The 22729-nt window shown below is 43.8% G+C and overlaps 1 protein-coding gene across 4 annotated transcripts in view; it reads right to left on the bottom strand.

Moving 5' to 3' along the window:
* Positions 1-22729, bottom strand: part of lama5 (laminin, alpha 5) — an 81505-nt gene extending 58776 nt beyond the window's left edge. For 2 of the 4 annotated variants that reach the window (XM_027288364.1, XM_027288365.1), the window contains exons 1-2: positions 14728-15872; positions 10037-10189 (exon numbers count right to left, since the gene is read on the bottom strand). In XM_027288364.1, the coding sequence (XP_027144165.1) occupies positions 10037-10189; positions 14728-15036 (462 nt within the window). In that variant the 5' untranslated portion in view covers positions 15037-15872. Of the gene's footprint in view, positions 1-10036; positions 10190-14727; positions 15873-21445; positions 21552-22287; positions 22393-22580 lie in introns of those variants that run through there. The other 2 variants (XM_027288366.1, XM_027288367.1) reach the window with 2 other exon arrangements.

Genomic DNA, 22729 nt, shown 5'->3' with positions numbered 1-22729 from the left:
GTCATTGGGAGGGCTCAGGACCGATGCTGCAAATCAAAAGGAGGTTGCGAGGGCGAGCAAACACTGCAAGACAATAGGACCGAGCTGAATGGACGATCGCGGACGCTCTGCCTGGAGGAGAGAGCCAACATGTCTGAACAACATCACAGAACCTTTAACTTATGTCTACAGCTCTTGAATGAACCAATGGGATCCAATCACTAAATCACATCAGAGACGTCAGGGCTGTATGACTAGGACTAGCACTCCATCTAACAACTATTATTCATTCCTGATTAAACTTTTCGATTGTTCGATGAATGATTTAGTCCAGAAAAAAACAGAAAATGGTAAAAAATGCACATCATAACTACCCGACAGTCCAAAACTCAACACACACTGCAGACAAGTTTGTTTCATTATCGATGAATCTGTCGACTGACTTAGAAAACGTTAAAACTGTTGGTTGCACTCTAGTTCCCAGACCACAAGGTAACGTCTTCACATAGTTTTGTACTGCCACCAGCCCAAAACCCAAAGATATATAAGTAAACAATGATAAAAAACTGATTGACTTAATGAAATGAAAAACTAAAAAATGTCCAAAATTCTCCTCCTTGTTTTGTTTTTGGTGTTAGTCATATTTGATTTAAAGACAAAGACATTACTCCGGCTTTTCAAACATTTACATCTTAGAAGTTCTTCCTCCCTCCATCACTGTAGTTTTCTCACTTCACTATTTGTGGTTTTCTTTAGTTCATCCATCTTTCGCTATCTCTACCAGGAGCAGGACAGCTATGATAACACAGAGCTGAAGACAGAGGAGACGGAGGGAAAGAGAGTGAATGACGGTACGTGAGGAGATGGATGGACAGCCTGAGAGAGGGAAGGAACGACAGGTGGACGGACGAGCGACTCGGCAGGTACAGAGAGAAGATGGACGAGAGAGGAGGTGATAAAGGTGAACAGATAAGTTCTGTGTGGACGAGGTGAACAGGTTCAAAGCAGCAGGAAGTTCAGGACTAAAGAGCCCGGCAGTGACCTTTGACCTTTGACAGATCCAACAGGTTGGGACAGACTTCATGCATGACGGGCTGACACACACACACACACACACACACACACACACACACACACACACACAAATATCAAGTCATCATCAAAGCAGCTGTTTCACAGCTATGGTCGGGATAATGAACAATCAGATTAAATCAAACAGAGACACACACACACGCACGCACGCACACACACACACACACACACACACACACACACACACCAAACCACTGAAGGGCAGCAACAAGAGTGGGAGGCGCCCTCTTATAATCACTTCCTCTGCTTTGATAGTGACAGACACACACACACACACACACACACACACACACACATACACACATACACACACACACACACACACACACTTGACATTTCTATCAAAGATGGAGTATGAATGGTTTCTTTTTCTGTCATTCCCAGCTGGAGTCCTTCTCTCCTTCCTGTCCTCCTCCTCCTCCTCCTCACAGCTCGATTCCACCTCAGACACTTTCACTCTGAACCACGCTTGTGATTTTACTAAACGTGCTGCAGCGTGTATGCAATATCAGCCTAACAAAGATATGTCAGCATCTGTGCATTTGTTGTCCGATGTGTGTCGATATGAAAACTCCTGTTGCAGGACATCATGCAGAAAAAAGATCATGCAGCATTTGTATTTATTCAAATGCATCTAATTAATCATCACATTTTAACAGCAGGTGAAGGTCAAGTCCAATATTGTTGCACCGTGCACGAGTGAAGATAGAAAGGTGTTGAAATAGCAACAAATAGATAAATAAATATTGCTTTATACATTTCAGCGGACTGATACGAGCTCTGCTCCAAACGTCGAGATACTGTCTGATGTTTGACGTGTTGTGTCCGTCTTCAGGAAATGACACCAAAGTGAAGCTAAAAGCGAGGCTGTGTGAAGCTGCCAACATCAACACGCTCTGATATCAGCTACGACAAATTACAGAAGCAAAAAAAAATAAATAAAAAAAAGGACCTCTAAAATATCAGCCACCTATTTCAGACGTTTCCATCCCCCCCCGCCTCCACTCATCCGTCATCCCTCCCTTATTCTGATTTAGATATGACATCAGCTTCACCCCTGCCCTCCACTCAAAGGCTGAATACTCCTATTAAGGTCAGATCTCTCTCTCTCTCTCTCTCTTTTCTCTCTTCCCCTCTTTGCTCATTTTCCTGCCCAGTACACATAATGAATGACTGAAAAATGTGCAGCGTTTGTGTGTTTGTGCGAGAGGTGATGTTTAACCCTGAACGAGACGGATGGAAAAAACAGGACGATTAAGGGCCGAGGAGTAAACGAGGACGGAGGAGTGTGTGTGACCCTCAAAACGATGGCCAAGGAGCAAAAGAGGATAAAAAGGGTTTAAATGAAGAGACAGAAAGAGGAGCACTGTGAAAAGAGGTGACTCAAACGTGCGGTTTGCCGAGTCATGGTTGGGAAACAGCAGCGACAGAAAAAGAAATTTAAGAATGGAAGAAAGAGACGATTGTCCACACGGACATGCTTCACTTATTTTGAAGACTTAATGATGGTGATCACACATAACAATGACACACATTCACACTGGAAAACAAGGATGGACTCATGGCTCATAAAGTTACATAAAGCTAAATATTATCACTGATTCTCAGTCTCAGTTGTTGAATCCATGCCAACCCTTCAGTGTGCAGTGTTTTCTACTGATGGGAAAGCTTTAGTAGTGCACTTGTTCCATCAGTAGCTACAAAGAAGAGTTTGATGTTTGATGTCCATCATATCTATCTTTATCTCCATTTATTTCCATCATTACCGTGTCAGTCATCCACCGGACAGACGAGTCTTTGTGGCCGGACACAGAGAGGAGAGAGGAGAGATGGGGAGGGTGATTACGATGTGAGGGGAACACAGTGAAGAAGAGATGATCTGGAAAAGTCTCAGACACACTTTCATGGAGCAGACAAACACACACAGACACACACACACACACACGCACAGACCTGAAGAGTGTGTTTAAAAAAACAACAACACTGGAAATGTGTGGACGGAGCCAAACCGCACACACAAACACACACACAGACACACACACACACGGCAGAGTGCAGTTCCCATGCTCGTCACGTCGCTCGTAAATAGCGGATTTGGCAGCGAACACGCTGATTATAATCAGCAGCCCACACACACACACACACACACACACACACACACACTCCTGCTCACCTACAGCCAGGCGGACAGGATGCGGCATCATGTTTCAGTTTGTCACGTCGTAATCCATGAAATCGTCTTTTGGTTCCAGCTGAGCGGAGCTACATCTATCACATGGTAATACCCATCATCCCTTGTGTTAGAGGGTCATTTCCCACTGCTGGTTTAAGGTCATGCTGTATCACATCACAGCTCATTTAAAGTAGGACGTACATGTTCAGGCACTGACGTGTTGCTGCTCAACTGTGGTTGGCACTGTATTAACCTGATGAAACATTAGAAAGACACTGGACTATTATTAACGGATAATTGTTCATCTTTTAATTGCTGTTATTCCCCGTCTCTGTCTCATGTCACCATGGCTGTCCGTGGACGGTGATCGCTCTTTGAAGAGCTCCCTCATTTGTCTCAACGTTGACCCGACCCGAAAACGACATGCATCACCTCAGATCTTTAAAAGTTGCACTTGCGCAACAAACCGCAAACTATAGCACTGCTTTATTCTCCAGAGTGTGAGTAAAAGAACCGCTCAACGGTCTGCACTTCTAATCCGAGATGCAGGAACACAAAACAAAGAAACGAGCTGCCCAGAATTCACGTTTCATGACACTAAACGTGGCTGCTGTTGTGTTGTTGTTCCTTCCATCTTCTGCTTCCACCAGCGTGAACTGGGAACTGTTGCTCATGTGGACCCATCGAGATAGCTTATGTAATATTAAACTCACTGCTTTGAGCGTGTTTGCTGCGAGCTCAGCTTTACTCCCAGAAACTGTCGGGATTTATAAATGTGTACCTCCACCCTGAAAGCTCGGAGACGCCTGGCACTTTTAACGGCATCAATGGCAGGAAGCATTCAATCGGGAGCAGTTGGCACCGCGCTCGCTCTTACGCACGGCGAACAATGGGGCTACATCAACACTGCATCTGACTGTGTCTATCTGTGTATGAGCCTTTCTTTGTGTTTGTCTTGTAGGGAAAGCTGCCAACGCACCAGGAAACTAATGTGACAATGAGAAAGATTTAAGTCTCTCTAGGAAGAAACTGCCGCCCAGCTCCAAGTCAAGTTTAACATGCTGGGAAAGTGTTGTGCTGTTTAAAGCGTCAGTTCATCCAAACTTTACCTCCTGACAAGCAGATCTCCAGGATTTAAGATCTCTAAGCCACACCACAACAGAGGCGGAAAGAACTTCATTGATTTAAGTCATTTTTAAAGCAAATGTTCTGAACATCCCCCAGTTACAGCTTCTGAAACGTGATGATGTGCTGTGTTTTTCTTAGGTTAGGTTGTGGACTGTCTGTGGGATGAAACATGCAGACTGAAGGCGCCATACTGGACTCTAAGAAACTCTAAATGCCATTCTCTGTTTTAATATTTCAGAGACTGATTAATGAATCAAAGATTTGAGAAAATACACTGAAGATTAATGGATTATGAGTACGTTGCAACCCTAAAGACAAAAGTTCTGTGGAAATCATGTGCCTATCATTGGCCAGGTTGTGGATTAACAAACTGATGCTAAAGTTGGACTTAATCTCAATCAATCACATGTACTTTTTAGTTAATTCCTATTTGTTTGGAAAGTTTCCGCCCTTTTGCAACACTACTAGAAAGTAAGCTGGATGTTTGTGTGCAAGTCACAAGTCATTTAACATTATCTGACACACGTTCAAGCCACTTTGTCTGTTTCTCAAAAGACGTGTGTCGGATTAAAGTCGCAGTCAAAAAGAAAATTAAATTCACTTCCATTGTGTTTTGGTGGCAGCAGAGATCTCACAATTATCTGCACATTCAGACAAAAACAGAAAAACACACCTATTCTAGCAGGTAGACGTCAAAGTGAAGGAGGGCAAAGCTGCTCAAACGCTGTCGGTATCCTGTTTATTTCACCCAGAGATGTGCTAAAACGTTGATTAATGAAATTGAGTATCAAATGTCTCCATCTGCGTTACGACTGTGGTGCTTTTAAGTTCCTTTATTTTGGCGAACTGACCCTTTAAATCGTCTCCTGCAACCTGAAAATCACTAAGACTGCTCGATGGGTCTCTGCACAGCAGAAGACTTCCACGAATGTGATGACAAGAATACTGAAAGAGAGAGGATTATGGAAAAGAGAAGACCTCACCTGAAGAACATGCGCGCACACACACACACACACATTCCCAACTGAAGCCTATATTGTGATTTAATAACAGGCTGCAGACACTGACAAACATCCCCTGTTCGTCTCCTCTGTCATCTCCTCCTCCTCCTATTTCCATGCCCTCACCCTCCTTCCTCTTCTTCACCTAAAACCTCCTTCCTGCCTTCCTCTTTTCCATCCAGCCCTCCTCCTTCTCCTCCTCCCCTCTCACTGGGATTTTCACCTTCATATTGGATTTCTCCCTCCTTCGCTTCATGTCATTTATTATCGTTCTCTTCATCTCCTCCCCTTTACCTGTCATTACACACTCCTTCCACTATCACACACCTGAGGAATGAAGCTGCACACAAACACAAACACAAAGCACACACACACGTTAGATCACACAGCTGATGTACATGACGGCGAGTGAGTTATGCTGAACTGGGTATGACCTCATCGGGTGATTCATATTCTTCCTACAGTTCATCAGGTAGCTGTCACTCCTCTAAGAGCTGGGCAGGTACAGATACATCCACTGTAAATATGGAAAGTGATGAGGTGGTTTCAGGTTTTGTGCATTTCAAACTGAAACGAGACGAAATGAGACGCAGCCAAGTGCAACAGGAGAGAAAAACATCTACTTTCTTCTAAGGACGAGGAGAAGTAAAGGAGGCGGCGGCAGTGACGGGGAGGAGAACGGTGAAGAGGAATGAGAGCTGGAGATAGCAGGAGAATGAAGACAGGAAGGTAGAGGAGATAGAAGCGGTCTATATCGGGCTGCGTGTTATCTGGGTGGTACAGATACAGAAAGACAAGAGGAGCAGGAGGAGGAGGAGGAGTGTGAACTGATGCTCCTCATTTTAAAGTCTGGTAGAAAGACAAAGAAGGAATCAGGAGAGGATCATAAAGAACAGAAAAAGCTCCACATGTAATTTATAAGAAGCGGCAACCCCGTCCTCCTTCAGATTCCACTGAGTGTTGGGTGGTGCAGTCTGTGCTTGGTACACCTGCTGCATTAACACACTGACTGAGAGTCTATAGTCTATTTATGTGCAGAGCACGAAGCAGGTTAAAAATATCAAGATACAGCCAAACATTACGCCACATCCACGTTGGTCTGCTGAACCTTCTCCTGTACTTATAAGGCATTAAGGTTCTGCTACGACAGCCTCCACCAGGTCTGATTTACAGTCGGGGTTCTGGTTCATCCCAAAGGTTTTAGGTGGGTCAACACCAATCCAAATAAACACGCACTGATCCGATACTGACTCATGAAGCTAAGTGGACGTGAGCCGAGACCGTGGCCAGTCCACATTAAATATCTCCGTCTGAGTCAACATCTTTACAAAATGTGTGTCTGCGATCAGGTTCTCATGAGGAGAGCGAGCTCAGGATCGGCTCTGGACGCTGAGATGACGGCCTTCCTCGAACCGTTATCGCAAAGTTCAGAGTACATTAATGTCTAAAATGTCATTATATGTTCCAGCTTTAAGATTTCTATCAATTGGAGTGTGCACATATTTCTAAACTTAACAAGAAGTTCAATATATATATATATACACCGTCTGCTGAGAGAGAGCTGAGAAGAACAATGCCACCCTCATGCCTGTATGCTCAATAAGAAGCTACCTGAGAGAGAGAGAGAGAGAGAGAGAGAGATGAGGGGAGAGAGGGGGGGAGGCGAGATAGCGCGAGAGAGGAGGAGTAGGATGGGACGAGAGATAGAGGGAGAGGAGAGGAGAGGAGAGAGAGAGATGGAGGGAGAGAGAGAGAGAGGAGGGCGAGAGGAGGTGAGGAGGGAGAGAGGGAGGAGGCTGAGGCTGGAGGGATTCGGAGGGAGAGAGCGAAAGAGAAGAGAGGAGAGGAGCGTTGATCTAGACGCTCGAGGACGCGCTCCAGAGAGGGAACGAGACCCCGCTGCACCGCTGCAAGAGTTAATCTCGCGGACAGCAAATAGATCTGCACCGGTCACTGAATTGTACAGGTGGACAGACGTACCTTGGGGGGGGAGGGGAGAGGGCCTGAGAGCCCATCTGCCCCTACGATCCCGATTTTGAATAGCCCTGCCGCCTCCTTGGCTCCTCTCCACACCCCCTTACCTGTATAACGTATCCCCCCCCCCCCCCCCCCCCCCCCCCCCCCCCTCCCCCCCCCCCCCCTCTCCCCCCCCCCCCCGCCTCCCCCCCCCCCCCCCCCCCCCCCCCCCCCCCCCCCCCCCCCCCTTTACTGCCCCTTGTAATTGAGTCCACGACTATGCCGCTCCCTGTCCCCGAGCCCCCCGCAAACGCAGTCCCACCATTGGATCGGGGCTGGGGAGGGCGGCCGCGTTATGGAGCCCCGCCCTCGACGAGGATCGGGCGGGCCAGAGAGGTGGAGCGCTCGGAGAATTATCTGGAGGGACGTTCGTCTGTGGGGGGTCCGAGAGTGCGGAGGAAGGAGAAGATAGAGAGTGGGAGAGGAGAGAGAGAGAGAGAGCGAGGAGATGAGGGCAACGGGAGGGGGAGAGAGAGAGCGAGAGACGCGGAGAGAGAGAGAGAGCGGAGAGATGAGAGGGGAGACGCGAGAGAGAGCGGGCGGGAGAGGAGACAGAGAGAGAGAGAGAGAGAGGAGAGGGTTAAAATTTTAACAAGCCCTTCCCCTCTGCGGGTTGAGAAGGTTAATCTTACATTCCAAGTCTCTCCCTCCTCTCTTTTTCTTTCATTCAGGAAGAGCCGGTGGGGGGGGGGTGGTGTGTGTGTGTGAGGAGGTGGGGTCTTCAACCACCCACACACACACACACACAATATGGCCTTAGCCCACCTCACATTCCTTCAAGACAAAACTGTCAACCTGCGTAAACCAGAGACCCTCTCCTCTCTCTCTCTCTCTCTCCTCTCCTCTCTCCTCTCGTCTCTCTCTATCTCTCTCTCTCCTCTCTCTCTCTCTCTTCTCCCTCTCTCTCTCTCTCTCTCTCTCAGCGTTGATGCCATGTAGACTGTATTTATATAATATTTTGAACGCGGCGTCCTTCTGCGACACTGATGCACTGGAGAGTTCAAACAAAGTCCACGTTCACTCTGCAGTTTTGTCCAATCAGGACTTGAATATCTTCATTTCACTTCACTTTTAAAATTATAATTTTTTTTACAAATCAATCAATCATCTGTTCTTCAGTGTGCACGCTCATCCAGACACGAAACATGCAACTGCACCAAAACCATCCACACAACGATGTTCAAGAAAAACTATTAATACACATCTGAGACTGCAACTAATCAACATTTCCATTTAAATTAAGTGATTAATCGTGAAAAAACTACATACCGCACTACACCTGGTGTTTTTTATTAAAGGGGCGCGCCTATATTTTAGTTTAGCGCTTCTATAAAGGTGAAAATGAAGCAACAGAAGACTTTCACGCCGTACGAGTCAAGATCCAGAAACAATTAACTTTACAACTCAGAGAGCTCCATGTGGTGCCTTCATGTTTTAATTAATCCATTAATTGACAAATAATTCCAACTGTAAACTGTGTGTAATCTTCTGCTGAAGGTCAAACGTGAACAGACTCTTTAAAACAGGTACAAACAAAACACACAAACAGGTGTCTGTCTTTACTATGTTGTACCTGAATCATGCACTGAACAGTCAGAGTGACGTGGAGAAGGATTTTAGCTGCATCGTCAAAATGACTGTGAGAACAAACTCAGCTGAGCTCTGACAGCATTCATTCTGTTCTTTAAAACGTTTCATTCATTCTTTATTACTGCCACAAGGTAAACAGGCTTATAGAGAAACACACACACACACACACACACACACACACACACACACACAGTGACAGTCACAGGTCCCTGCTTCTCTATTGAGAGAGGGAGGGAAGGGAGGAAAGTAAAGAGTGAGAAGAAAAGGGACGATAGACAGAAGAGGGAAGGGGAAACCGAACGGCATGACAGAAAACACACTTGTTAAGGACACATGTGCACACTCACACACACACACACACACACACACAGTGCATGTCTGAGCGCCGATGAATGAGGAGGGCACTCGAGCAGGAGAGGCTGGCACAAAAGAGTCGCATTCAGAGACATGGAGGGTTGTTGAAGAGCGACGTTCAAGAACACAAAAAGGTTAACTCTGAGAGTGAAGCTGTGCTGTGCTCTGTGTACGTGACACACATACTATCACACATCTATATGAGTGTGTGTCAGTCTGACGGAACACAAGCTGAAACAAACCGAGCCTCCTGCCAAGAACAACATCTCCACGAAGAAACTTAAACTGTTTGATTTTACGTTCGGGTCGCTGAGCTTCGGGACGCTGATTTATGGCTGAGGTTAGCTACTAAAGCAGTTAATGGGCTCAGATTTACTTTACATTCGTTATCAGAGAGGGCAAGGCCCGACAAGCAGGACGACAACAGACGTTTGTGAGGGCTGACGTTACGATGGAGATGTTGGAATCAAACCGCGATAATGGCTGGCAACGTTTCAAAAGTTCCGGCAACCAGAGGCAGATTTGCTGATCTGCAAACCGATCCTGACTCATTCAATCAAGCTGAATGACTCCAAAACTCTCCAGAGAACAATTCTGGACACACTGCAGAACAATGATCCAAACTTTCTCCAGACGTATGGACCGACAGTGACGTTCCACAACCATCTGGACTCTCTGTAAACACAACGTGTCCGTATCTTACCTGTCCGAGGTCCAGGGTGACGTTCACCTCGTTGTACTCGGTGTTGCGGGACAGAGGCGGGCTCTGCCACCATCGCTCCGTGCCGTCGATGGCGTTGGTGATGGGATGGGCGCGATCACTGTCCCCCTGCATGCAGATGTCGCAGTACTGGCCCTGAGAAGGCGGAGATAGACATAGCAAAGGTTTAATCTTTACTGCATAGTCTCAAACCACAGACTGTGAAACACCTCAAACTTTCCACATTTGACACGTTTTCTTGCTGTTATTCAAAGACTGAATGACTCGTCAGTGAATGACACACTCTGGTTAATGTGAGATCTGACCCTTCAGTCTTTAAGTTACAGTCCAGCCTTTCTAACAGCAGCACAATGTTTCAGAGTCACAGTAAACTTGCATGAAAAGAAAAGATTGTCCCTGAAGCTACCCGGGTCAAGTTTCTTATATTCCAGCAGAGTGGTGACTCCACTCAGGTTACTGTAACACCGAGGCTCGAGCTTGTATTGTGTTCCTGTTAGTGGGTTTTAATGTGTTTAGTTAAGCTTGAGGCTGTTTTGTGCTAAATTCATAGTGAAAAAGATTTTTATGCAGCATTTACAGCCTCCGTTTCACCAGCTAAGATATTTTTTCTTTATTTTTGATTGGGACAGCTGAAGAAAAGGGTTTAATGCCTGTTTATTGTCCCTATCTGATGTTAAAAACACAAGTCAGTGTAAGTGAAGTCATGTCATATATATTCTTTAGTTACTCGGCACTTTCCTGCTGTCTGGACAGCTGTTCTGACAAAAGATTGGAGTTTTTAAAGGTTCTCTCTGATCAGTTTGAGGTTAAAAACATTATTGTTCTTTAAGCCTTTGTGTATGAAATGTGCTATACGAGCTATAACTTCTATAAACTTGCTTTGCCTCACTACTAACATATACTTTATCCTAATTTATACCATAGTGCTTTAGATTTTTAGTGCTTTTCCAGCCATCAAAGCAGCCATTGATTACCATTCACCTCTGTGCCAACAACAGTACATTAACATAACAATAAAAGCAGCTGTGATGCTCCATGATGTAATGTTTAATGTGATTTTGTTGATTTTCATACCCAGGTAAAATGAATGGCAAAGCAGAGGTGGACATGTCCACTTGAAGTCTTTGGTCGCCTAAGCTTTCTTCATTCTTTGCTAATCCAGGCTGGTTGTCTGAGCGTTTAACCCAATCACTGCTGGCTATGTAAGCGTTAAAATAAACTAAACAAGCGCGGGCCTGAACAAAGGTCCGGGTTAGAAGATGTTATCACTGCAGGTCACTGAGGTCAGAGGTCACTTCACCCCCCTCCCTTCGCCCTGTTGCCCCTGTGTTCCTCTCTGTACTCCCCAGATATCACCTGTCAATCAACTGCTTGGAGAAACTTGTGCAGCCTCAAATTTTACAAATCATTCCCTGAACGTTTGTCATCTGTGTGAAGTTATTTGCAAATCTCAAATTAATACCATTACTTTAACAGTCTGGTTTATTTTCATCCTTAACTGAGACGCACGGATATATTTTTAATTATGTCGTGTCATCTTTGATGCATTGTTACCCTGAACAAGAGATCAGTGAGGCGTAAATTAACCTAATTGGAGAGCAAGATGTCTTTATCTCTCAGTTTGTAATGAACTAATTATCTCCTTTAATGCAAACAGTCATGCTATCTGTCAAATCTGAGACCACAGAGGAGTTTGCGGCACCTTGACAACATTACAGAGGAAATCATCTCCAATCAGCAGCTGAGTGCCGGGAAATGAACCAACCATCATCTACTTTGCAAAACACACAAAAAAAGCTGATTTCCTATCCAGGTATGTGACATCTGTGAGGAACAATGCAGGTGTTTAGTGTAGTGAGATGTTTGTGCCTGGCTGTCAAACTCTCCTTTCACAGCAGCACTTCCACCTTCTCCTGTTGCTGTCTTTTAAAAGCACATTTTCTTCTCTCTCTCTCTGTGTTACACACTCTTTCATCTCTTTCTTTCTCTGCTCCTTTAGGTGAATAAGAAAGACTCTTGCTCTCTCTTTCTCTGAGTGAGGAATCCATCTCCTCAGGGCAGAGCCGAAGTGTTATTCAGTCAACATCTGCCACTTTATGTAATCTATCTTTTCTTTTTCTCTCATCTGAACATAATGCATGACTTGACTCACTTCCTCTATCGATTTCTCTCTTTCTACATCGCACCTGTCTGTCTTTTTCGTGATATTGAAAGATATTTTTTTGGCCTTTTTAAGCTTTATTTGACAGAGACAGCTGAAGAAGTGACAGGAATGTGGAGAGATTCAAGCCGCTGGGGCAAGGACCGACTGAACTAACCAACACCCTTTTTTATGATATTTAATCAAAGTTAAAGCTGCGTACACAAGCGTCCTATCACTACTAGCACACTGTGAATTCATGCTGATGTTTTTTGTGTCTATTGTGCTGGCAAACAGTGCCAGGTTACAATATTTATGGGTAATGAAGTGCTTAAAATTCAAACATTTACATTTTGTTGCCATCTTGGGACACCAATGTGCAAAATGAGTCTTGCAGACTTACAATGACAATGCTAACACACTCCTGTTTTTAACTTTTGAATGTTTTAGGTCACAAACCTAAGTTGTGGAGCATCTAGCATGGTTGGAAATGATGTCATTGACGCTGCTGCTGCTGCTGCTTCATGTAGCTATGGAGGCCAATGCATGAGCCACACACCATTTCCACCACTTCAGCACTTAAATTAAATCACATTCATTTCCTGGAGACCCTAATCCCAACCGTAAAACTTTCACCCTAGAGTTTAATCATTTATATTATGGGGACTTGATCTGTCCCCGAAAGGAAGGAAAGTCCCCAAAATGTGACAGAGTGTAAACAGATTAATGTCCCAACAACCTGAGTAACACATGAACACACACACACACACACACACACACACATTCCAGTCCTCCTCCTGCTGTTTTTAATTAATAAAAACACTCTCATGCTGTCAAATAAAAACAGGATTAACTTCAACACAGAAACGTGTGTGTTTGTGTGTGTGTGTGTGTTTTCTGGCTGTGTGTGTGCATGTGTGTGTTGTTTGGGGGGGGGGGGGCAGTAACCCAACAAGTGGGCCGAGCCACAATAGCCGAGCAAAGTGGGCTAAACCTCTTAGCCCGGACACATAATGCACCATTCCTCGAGCTAATGACCAGATTTCTTGGGTTCATTTTGGAGATTTCCTGAACTAATTACGCACCAACGTCGCCACTTCAGCCAAACGCGGATCAGAGAGAGAGACTTGATGAAAACTCTGATGGGAGAATATTCGGCCTAATCCTCCTCAAAGTGTGGAGCAGCTGAAGTGGTCGGGCTCACATTTGGGAAGAAAGAATTACACAGCGCAAATACTGCAGAGAATTTCACAGCAGAGGGTCAAATTAACAGCTTAAATTGAAGTTAATTACTAGGCTAAATATATCAAATGTTTCCTTCTAGGTATTTCTTAAGGTAGATATTTTATAAACAACTTGAAATCTTGAAGTTAATTTCTATGTGAGGCACCCAAAGACCCCTCAGGGCATGTTTTTGTGACTCTCAACACTTCAGACTACCCGCTGTTCATTCTCTACCTCGAGTGATCAATCTTTATCTTTATACAGTCTGAGCTCTTTCAGTTTCAGTTTGAATGGAGCTTATTAACATGCATCCTGCTTGTTTCGCATAAAACCCAGAATTCAAATGATCATCTGAAATAATCTCGCGGTAACAGAGTGGATAAACTCGGTGTGATTGGACGACACGGGTCAGTCACCGTGAGGAATGTGAGGAACAGGTGGGAGAGAGAGAGGGAAGGCAATAAGCCTGCATGAAACCGCCCAGAGAGTTTCTTTAATGGTTAACCCGTGAAACTGCAATAATCCTTTGTGTGTTAACTAGTGATACGTGGAGGCTTACTTGTCAAACACAGCATGTGTGTGTTTGTTGGCTTTTACAAACTCATCATCACATTAAAACCTCATCGGTAAAACACACACACAACACAACACAACGTGGAAATCTCATCAGTGGCTGAATTTCTGCGTCCACTCTGAGTGAAATGTTGCCTGTCCTTATATAAGTGGCCTGTGTTAAGTGCTGCCAAGTCCTACAAAGGAAGCAGTGCATGAAATAATGACTTGGCAGAGCGGTTGGGAGATTCGTGCGTGCACACCGCTGACAAACTCTCTACCCTGAATGCATCGGGGAGTGTTTAGGCTGGCATCCAAACATGCAGTTTTGGTGATAGAGAACACAAGCTGCTGTGAGAACACCAGCAAAAAGTGCAACATTTTAAAAAGGGTACTGACACTCTGCAAATGCAAAAATAGGATAACACCACTGTAGGGTCATTGTAAGTCCAAAAACATGTCAAAGAGATGCAACCTTTAATGTAACATGTAGACATACTGTAAGCTTACAACACTTACAAACACTAAACACGGTAAAACTCACAGTTACTGCAGTTATATGCATCATATTGTTAAATCACATAAACACTAGGAGTGCTACACAAGATAAAACATGTCATTAACCATATTAAAGTCACTGCTGAGCACCATTCATGAGCTATAACTCCAAATATATCCAATATAAATAATATATTATTGAGTATTATGGTGGATTCAACTGTATTTAAAGCTCCATAAAACTTTCTGTCCGGCTCACCTGGATGGTCTGGCTCGGGTCCCCGGACACCGGGCCTCCGACCAGCTTGCAGTACAGGTCGTGCACGGTCCTGCCGGTCTCTTCCTCCCCGCAGGTCGCCGTAGCGGTGATCTTTGTGCCCTCTGCCAGGTTAAAGTAAGGCGGGTGGAGGCTGTATCCGTTCACCCCGTTGGTCGGCAGCTCCTGCGCCGACACGAAGTGGCAGCAGGTCAGCAGAAGCGACCACAGCAGCAGCGCGACCCGCGTCTGGACGCACCGAGCCGGGCAGAGCGCAGCGGCACCGAGCGGCGCTGATCCGCTCGCCATCATCTCCACCTGTTGCCCTCGATCCGGTCCGAGAATAAAAAGTTTAAGGAATTAATCAGCGTGAAGACAGTTAGCTTCTGGAGGAGAGAAGCATTTGGAGGGAGAAGTGAGGGAGATGTGCTGCAAACTACAGAAGAAAGAGAGGAAGGGGAGTTGGTTATCCAGGAGAGCGCAGCGTCGAGGTTTCTGTCCTCTCCCTCTCTCCGCGTCGCTCCACCAGGCACCTATTCCAGCTCAGTCCGCAGTCTCCCTCCCTCCCTCTCTGTGTTGGCCCGTCCCCAGTGGTTGGAGGAGGGTACAGCTTGTATCAAAGCTCGGTGTTTGAATCATTGATTGGCTCAAATAAAGCCATGCCAGATAAAGAGTTTGGCTCCTCTGCTTCATTTGATGTAGTTTGATTCATTTTTATGGTTTTGGGGAGTTTACTGCACCCATTCTTCTCCTTCTTCCCTCACTCACTCCCTTCCTTCCTTACTTTAAACTTTCATTTCTCTCATTCCTGCCCCCTTTTTCCTTCCCCTTCCTCTTTTCCTTTCTTTCTTTCTCCCATTGTTCCATTTCCTCTCCATCACTTCATCTCACGAGTGTAAAATAACTCATATTTTTACTTGACTCTCGTTGATTTGACATTTCTGCGTGGGCAAACGACAAATGGGAACTCAAAGCACACAGACACACAGAGGACGGACATCCAGGCTGCCACTCAGACTATTAAAAACACAGACAGGTGCTCTCCACAAACATGCAAACACACACTCAGAAGGCCACACACACCTTCAAACCCTGTAAGCACACAGGAAGTATGTGGACCTAGAAACTTTGATTTATATTTTTTTTAAGACATGTCAAAGTCTTTATCAGAAATCATTTGTTGCATGACCAAAGCATTCATTTCCATCGCATCAGACCAGTGGATATACATATTCTACCCCCTGCTGTTATGTCAATACTTCGGTCACATGAAGACAACTGTGTTGACACTATGACAACTGAGCAAACGCCATTTGTTAATGAAAGCTGTGGTTGAAGGTTCCCCCAAAAAATCTAGTGAATGGAGCCTGAGTTCAGATGATTTTAAATTTTGTGTCGTGTTGTGATTTGTGCACTGTGCACATTCCTGCAGTTGGTTGCATTTCCTGTATTTCGTTGCATTTCCTGTAGTCGGTGGTGTTTCCTGTAAGTGGTTGTTTTTCCTATATTTAGTTGCATTTCCTATAGATGGTTGTGTTTCCTATAGATGGTTGTGTTTCCTGTAGTTGGTTGCATTTCCTGTAGTTGGTTGCATTTCCTGTAGTTGGTTGCATTTCCTGTAGTTGGTTGCGTTTCCTATAGATGGTTGTGTTTCCTGTAAGTGGTTGCATTTCCTATAGATGGTTGTGTTTCCTGTAAGTGGTTGCATTTCCTGTAGTTGGTTGCATTTCCTGTAGTTGGTTGCGTTTCCTATAGATGGTTGCATTTCCTGTAGTTGGTTGCATTTCCTATAGATGGTTGCATTTCCTGTAGTTGGTTGCATTTCCTATAGATGGTTGCATTTCCTATAGATGGTTGCATTTCCTGTAGTTGGTTGCATTTCCTATAGATGGTTGCGTTTCCTATAGATGGTTGCATTTCCTGTAGTTGGTTGCATTTCCTATAGATGGTTGCATTTCCTGTAGTTGGTTGCATTTCCTATAGATGGTTGCATTTCCTATAGATGGTTGCATTTCCTGTAGTTGGTTGCATTTCCTATAGATGGTTGCATTTCCTGTAGTTGGTTGCATTTCCTGTAGTTGGTTGCATTTCCTATAGATGGTTGCATTTCCTGTAGTTGGTTGCATTTCCTATAGATGGTTGTGTTTCCTGCAGTTGGCTGTGTTTTAAGACTTTCATCCAGACTTCAGATTCAGCCTGTGTACTTCTGTTGGTTGGAAAACCAGCATGCGTCAAAGTTCTTGCCGGTGCAGTACGAGACAGTTATCATCACAGCTACACTGTAAAAGTTTGTTGCAGAGATTCTGTGTGTACGAGTGCCTGTCTGTCTGCTTAAACTCCAGGAGACAGTGGGCAGCCTGTCATTCCTCCTTTCTCTTTATCGCTCTGTAATCTCGTCTTTCTCACTAGGAGCTGTCTGACTGCCCCTTAGAGACTTTTGTCCACCTCCTTCTGCTGCTGCTGCTCTCGATTAGTGGCTCAATATAAGTGTGTAAGAGAGTGAGACAGTGTGTCCACTCAGTATTCCATCTCGATACACACTCTCTTAAACTTTAAATGGTTCATGTCACTGAAGAAAACCCTCCGTCCTTCCGCTGACGAACAGATAAACAGTCTTCAGTCTGAATCCACGAAAGCTTTTGTCTTTGTTCTGAATCAGTTCTCTCTCTCTCGATTTCTTTCTCTGTTTCAGTAGAGAAAGGATGGATCAAAAGGTGACGAGGCTCCTGGTCACTGGGTCTTCTGAGGCATGGTGACGGTTTGGTGCTTGCGAGCGGCCGAACAAAAACTTTGTCACAAGCATGTTTCTCAGCCTTGGATATGCCAAGGTCAGTAACGATACATTTCCACTCTCACAAACAAAATGTTACTAACAGACACTTTTACTCAGGGGTTGCTGAGTCAAGGAATTCTGGGAAATGTAGCAGTTTATTTCATAGTCAGGCTGGGACAAGGCAAGTATTCATCGCAAGAAACTTAGAGAACAATGATGAAGAGTGATCAAGGACTTATAATAGTGAATGGTTGCATTTATGTAGCTACCACACAAAGTGCTGAGAAATTTGAGGTTCAGTGTCCAAAAGCACCAATGCATGGACAACGCTGTGATCAGTGACTGACCTGCTCGACCTCCTGAGCCACAGCCACAGTTACATATGAAATAATATGATAAAGTGGAAATTATTTGTAACTTCAGAGCCCCAGAAAATTACTACAGGTCTCGTTGGATGGATGGCAATGTCAGTTGGTTGGTCAACCACCGTTAGCACTCCACACTGAATTATCTCGATAACTATCAGAACCATGAAAGACAATCACGGTTCTCAGGTTATAAATCCTAATGACTTGACTGCCTAAGTAGTCTCACAGAGCCATTGGCATGGTTGTAGGCTCTTAGTATTTTTCATCGGTGGCAGCTTTGATGTGCAGAGGTCAGCCATGACGTATTTTCAACCTTTTACCTCGCACATCTGAACTGAAACAAACACATTGTTACTCCCCGCAGAATGCAACAAGTTCAGGCACATTTTCAGGATGAAGGATTTTTTTTACAGGATGCATAGAAGCATGGTTATAAGAGCTCATAAGAGTGAATACACAGTCCGTGTATTATATTAAAATGCTCTAAAAACAAATGCTAATATTTGGGCTGAAGCATATACACCTCTGAGAAACACCTGAGCAGCTGTGTGTGTGTGTGTGTGTGTTCTCATGGACTTTGGAGCACCACCATCTAATCAAGCTACAGGAACCACTTTAGAAGATGAAAGCGTTTCTCCACCACACACACAGATAACAGCTGCTCAGGTGAGTCAAAGTGATATTTACAGGCCTCTTGGTTTAAAGGATGTTTATATCCGAAACAAATCCTTTACTGGTGAAGCTGAAGGGAAGCGGCAAAAAAAGGAAAGAAGTTAGAAAGTTAAGGAACCTTCAGGCCGGCAGGTGAAAACATCACTGTGTCCGTGTGTTGTCTACACTGTCCAGAGTGCAGAAAACCTTACACATCTACTTCCTCCATCGTCTGTCCAACACATGCTGAACTGTGACCTATGGACTGCTGTCTGCCACACACACACACACACACACACACACACACACACACACACAAGGATAGGGGTCAGTGACCTCCTATAGCTTAAAGGAGTCTCGAGGCAGTGTGTTAATGCTGCAGAGCTTCATTCACTGACACACTAGAACATTCCACAGGCTGTTTGTAGGCTCACAGGTCACACCGGAGACTCTTCAGTAGTTAATGTGCTCTACTTAATCGCTACTACTTGTTGCTGCTTGCAACTTATGCCCACTTTTATAATAAATAAATCCACGGATTACTTAATTTGTCCAAGATAATGTCTTCAAATGTAATTTTTTCAGTCAAAAACTCAAAGATATTCAGTTTACAATGACATTACAGGATAAAAATCTGAACAGTTTATCAATTAATCATGAATCTATGATTGAATTCACCTCTTAACATACAAATAATCTGTTGAAATAGCACAGCGGAAACTAAAAGCTTGTCTTCTAGTTGAAGCAGCTACGAGACTTTAATTTTGTTGATTGTGACGACCCCTGTGGACAAGTGCAGTAGTGTTTTGCTCGTCTGATTTTGAGGGGAATCTGACCAGTGGCAGGTAGTGGTGGCATTGAGGATAACAATATAGAAAGTCTTCTCACTGAAGGTCTTGTTTGTTTATGTAGATAATATAAGGTCATCAGTATTTAAGTATTAATAACTAGACTATTTAATAACAGGGTAAAACTTTTGTATTAAGTTTAAAAGTTGTCTAGTGCCACCATTCGCTAAGAAGCGTGGTTGGATGGATAAACAGGACTTGTTTTATTAATCAGAGTTCTGCTTTTAGCTGGTTAAAATGAATTTGTAAGCACATTGATGTGTATGAATTGAGATTGATGAAGGTGACTTGCTGACCAAAATTCAAGATGAAAAGAGGAGTGGGAGGCTCTGAATAATATATATAAGACTGAGTGATCAACAAATGCAAGAGGAAGCAGACGGATGCAGAGAGCAAAGAGGAATGGAGTCCAGCAGCAGAGAAAACCTGGGAAAGAGAAAAATGAGGAGAGAGGCAGAGAGAGAGCTCGTCGTTTCACCTCACTAATCCTCTCGTTCTCTCTGTCTTTCTTCCTGAAGTCTGTAGCTAATCTACTTCCTGGTTACCAAGGAGACCAAAGGAGAAGTGAGGGATAGGGCACTTGTTGTCGTGGCAACTGCTAACTGCTCCATTAATTGAACCCACTTACCCGCTGGTGCCCCCACCCCCCATGTGAGCCATGTGAACACAACCACTGTATCCTTTGCAGTACTCAGAATCCCATGATCCATTGCAAGAAGGTCGTGTTTTTAATATGGCATTCAGGTGAATGTCCACAAGTTATCACGTGACAACATCAGGTGGTCGATAACACGTAAATATTTCATAAAAAGAGCCCAACATTCACTGAGTTTAAACCACACATAAAAAGTACTATCAACATTGCCAGTTCCAAACATTTAGGAGAAACTACAGAGGCCATAAGTCGAGCCAAAAACACAAAAGGCCTGATCTAGAGTCAGTTTTTAGTTTGTCTGTTGACCATAGAAACATGGCAGTACAAAACTCTGTGGGTATGAAAGTCTCATTCTAAGGTAACAAACATAAAATGCTTCTTAATTTCAGGTGATTATCGGCTAATCGAAACATAATTATGCCAAAAAGTGAATAAATGTTAAACTATTCCTTTAAATAGCATATCACCAGGTACAATTTAAAGCAGCTACGAGGAATTATATTCAATATCTACCTTACTACTGTATATATCTTCTATAATCATACTCTATATATACCCATATATCCACATGTAGTGCATGTACATACACATCCAAGTATGTCACACTATGTCTGTTGTTTCTGGTGCCCCCTGTCGACAAAAGCGGTACTGTTTCTGATGCTTCTTCCGTTCATTTCAACGGGTAGCTGGTTGAGTCAACCCTGGTGGCAGGCATTAAGTATAACTCGATGGAAATAGCCAATCTTCTCGCCGATGGTCTTAATTGTTTGTGCTCTAACGCTTGTAGTACATTTCTGTAAAAACATCAGGTGCAACAACAACTTTACGACTCACAGTGAAGGTTATTTTATAGCGTTCATGTTACCTAGCTTCAAATGTGCACACATATTTGATCGTCCAGCACAGGGTCTTACTGGATGAAGTCTGCACTGCATTACAGAAAAAGTTGAGGGCTACTGTTGGTGCAAGAAAAACAATCAATATGTAGTTTTCGTCGTGTGAATACAAATTTAAATTTCAACGCGTAAACTGTGATTTTAAATTGGTCCTGACTTTGTGTCCTCACCCTTCAGACACCTTTATCTAAATCCATCTGTTGGTGTCTGCCGTCAGTCTAAACTTTGCTTAATGCTTTTATCACTAAGATTCACGTTTCGCTGTCTTTGCAGCCATAACTTCAGTACATTCACATGATAATATTATTGAGTAAATACTGTTTTTCTATTCCCCGCATTCCTCAGATGCTACGCCTCTTGTTCTGCATCAGATAGGACTTTGAGACACACACACACACACACATACAAATGTCACACACAATGCTGTGGGCGGATATGTTTGAAGTGCTGTGGGTCGGGGAGGGGATGTTTGGGGTTGACAGCGGACTAAAGTGTGTGTGTCAGTGTGTGTGTGTGAGGCAGGTACCTACATGCCCTTCTCTTTGTCTCCTTCAACAAGATGCTTCAAACTGCACACACTCCTGGTGGGCCCTCTTTCCCTCTCTTGTTCCTCATATGAGTTCTGCTTTTACTGCCCTAAAAGAAAACAGGATCAGAGCCTGATGTTATTGATGCTTGTGGGACAGTCGGTACAATGGGAGGTTGTGCTTTTTGTTTGGCTACGATAAAAACATGGAAAAGTGTTCAACATGGAAGAGGACCTGCTGTGTCTGTAAATATAAAAGTCTCATTTTCAGGTTACAAAAACACAATGACTGTTATTTATCAGGCGATTAAACACTACTGAAAACATAGTCATAAATATTTTATTCTATTTGTGCTATATCTATAAATTGTGCTGCCTAAATCTGACACACTGGACCTTTAAGAACAAGAAGTGAATAAATTACAAATTATTCTTTTAAATAGCATTTTAATATAGTTTGAGAAAGACCTTGATGTTGTCCATACAATCACGTAGTCACAAGTAAGGAGCCGATCCATTACTGATCAAGCTGTCAATCATTTTTCAATTAATAACCAACAGCCCAATGTTTTTTAATATAGAATGATATAAAATGAGTGTATGTAAATCATAAAATAATAGCAATATCTTAGCCTGCATGTAAAAAAAACTTCCTTAAATACTGTTATTGACATTAAAAAGTCTGTAAGTTGCATTATATAATAATAATAAAGTCTTTCTGCAGTTACAGCAGCACAATGCCACCAACAGGTAGAAGCTTTTATTTAAACCACAGCCTCCTCCCTCTCTTTCACCCATTCACTCTCTCCATCCAGTCTGCTTTACTTCCATCTCTCTCTCTCTCACCAGTGTCTCTTTCACCTCCTTTGCCTTCATGGATCTCACTCTACTTTGAAGTCTGCTGTTGTCTGAAAGAGGACAAAGAGACCCAGAGAGAGGTGAGCCGGGCTGCTTCGAAGACGGACAAAAGGATGAGCGAGAGAGAGAGATAGATGGAAAGATAGAAAGGTGGGGAGAAAGAGAGAGAGAGGCGCCACAAAAGGCAGGAGAAAATATGTAAAGATAATATTTGACTGTGGGATCAAATAAAACTCTTCAATGCTCATGGAGTTATTGAATTTTTAAATGAGAAATATTACCACAGGTTAGGAGTTCAGCTGCTTAAATGTAGTCTCAGTTTTGCTTTAGCTGACACCTTGTGGTCTGCACAGAAACTGCAGGTTAATCTGGTCTCGCTCATGCTGGTTTCAACATGCAGGTCTTGGTTGCTTCTGACTACACTGCCTGT

This window comes from Larimichthys crocea, chromosome XV, assembly GCF_000972845.2.
Source record: "Larimichthys crocea isolate SSNF chromosome XV, L_crocea_2.0, whole genome shotgun sequence".
Lineage (NCBI taxonomy): Eukaryota > Metazoa > Chordata > Actinopteri > Sciaenidae > Larimichthys > Larimichthys crocea.
The sequence above is the reverse complement of the archived record's forward strand: the minus strand, read 5'-3'. Positions and strand labels throughout refer to the sequence as shown.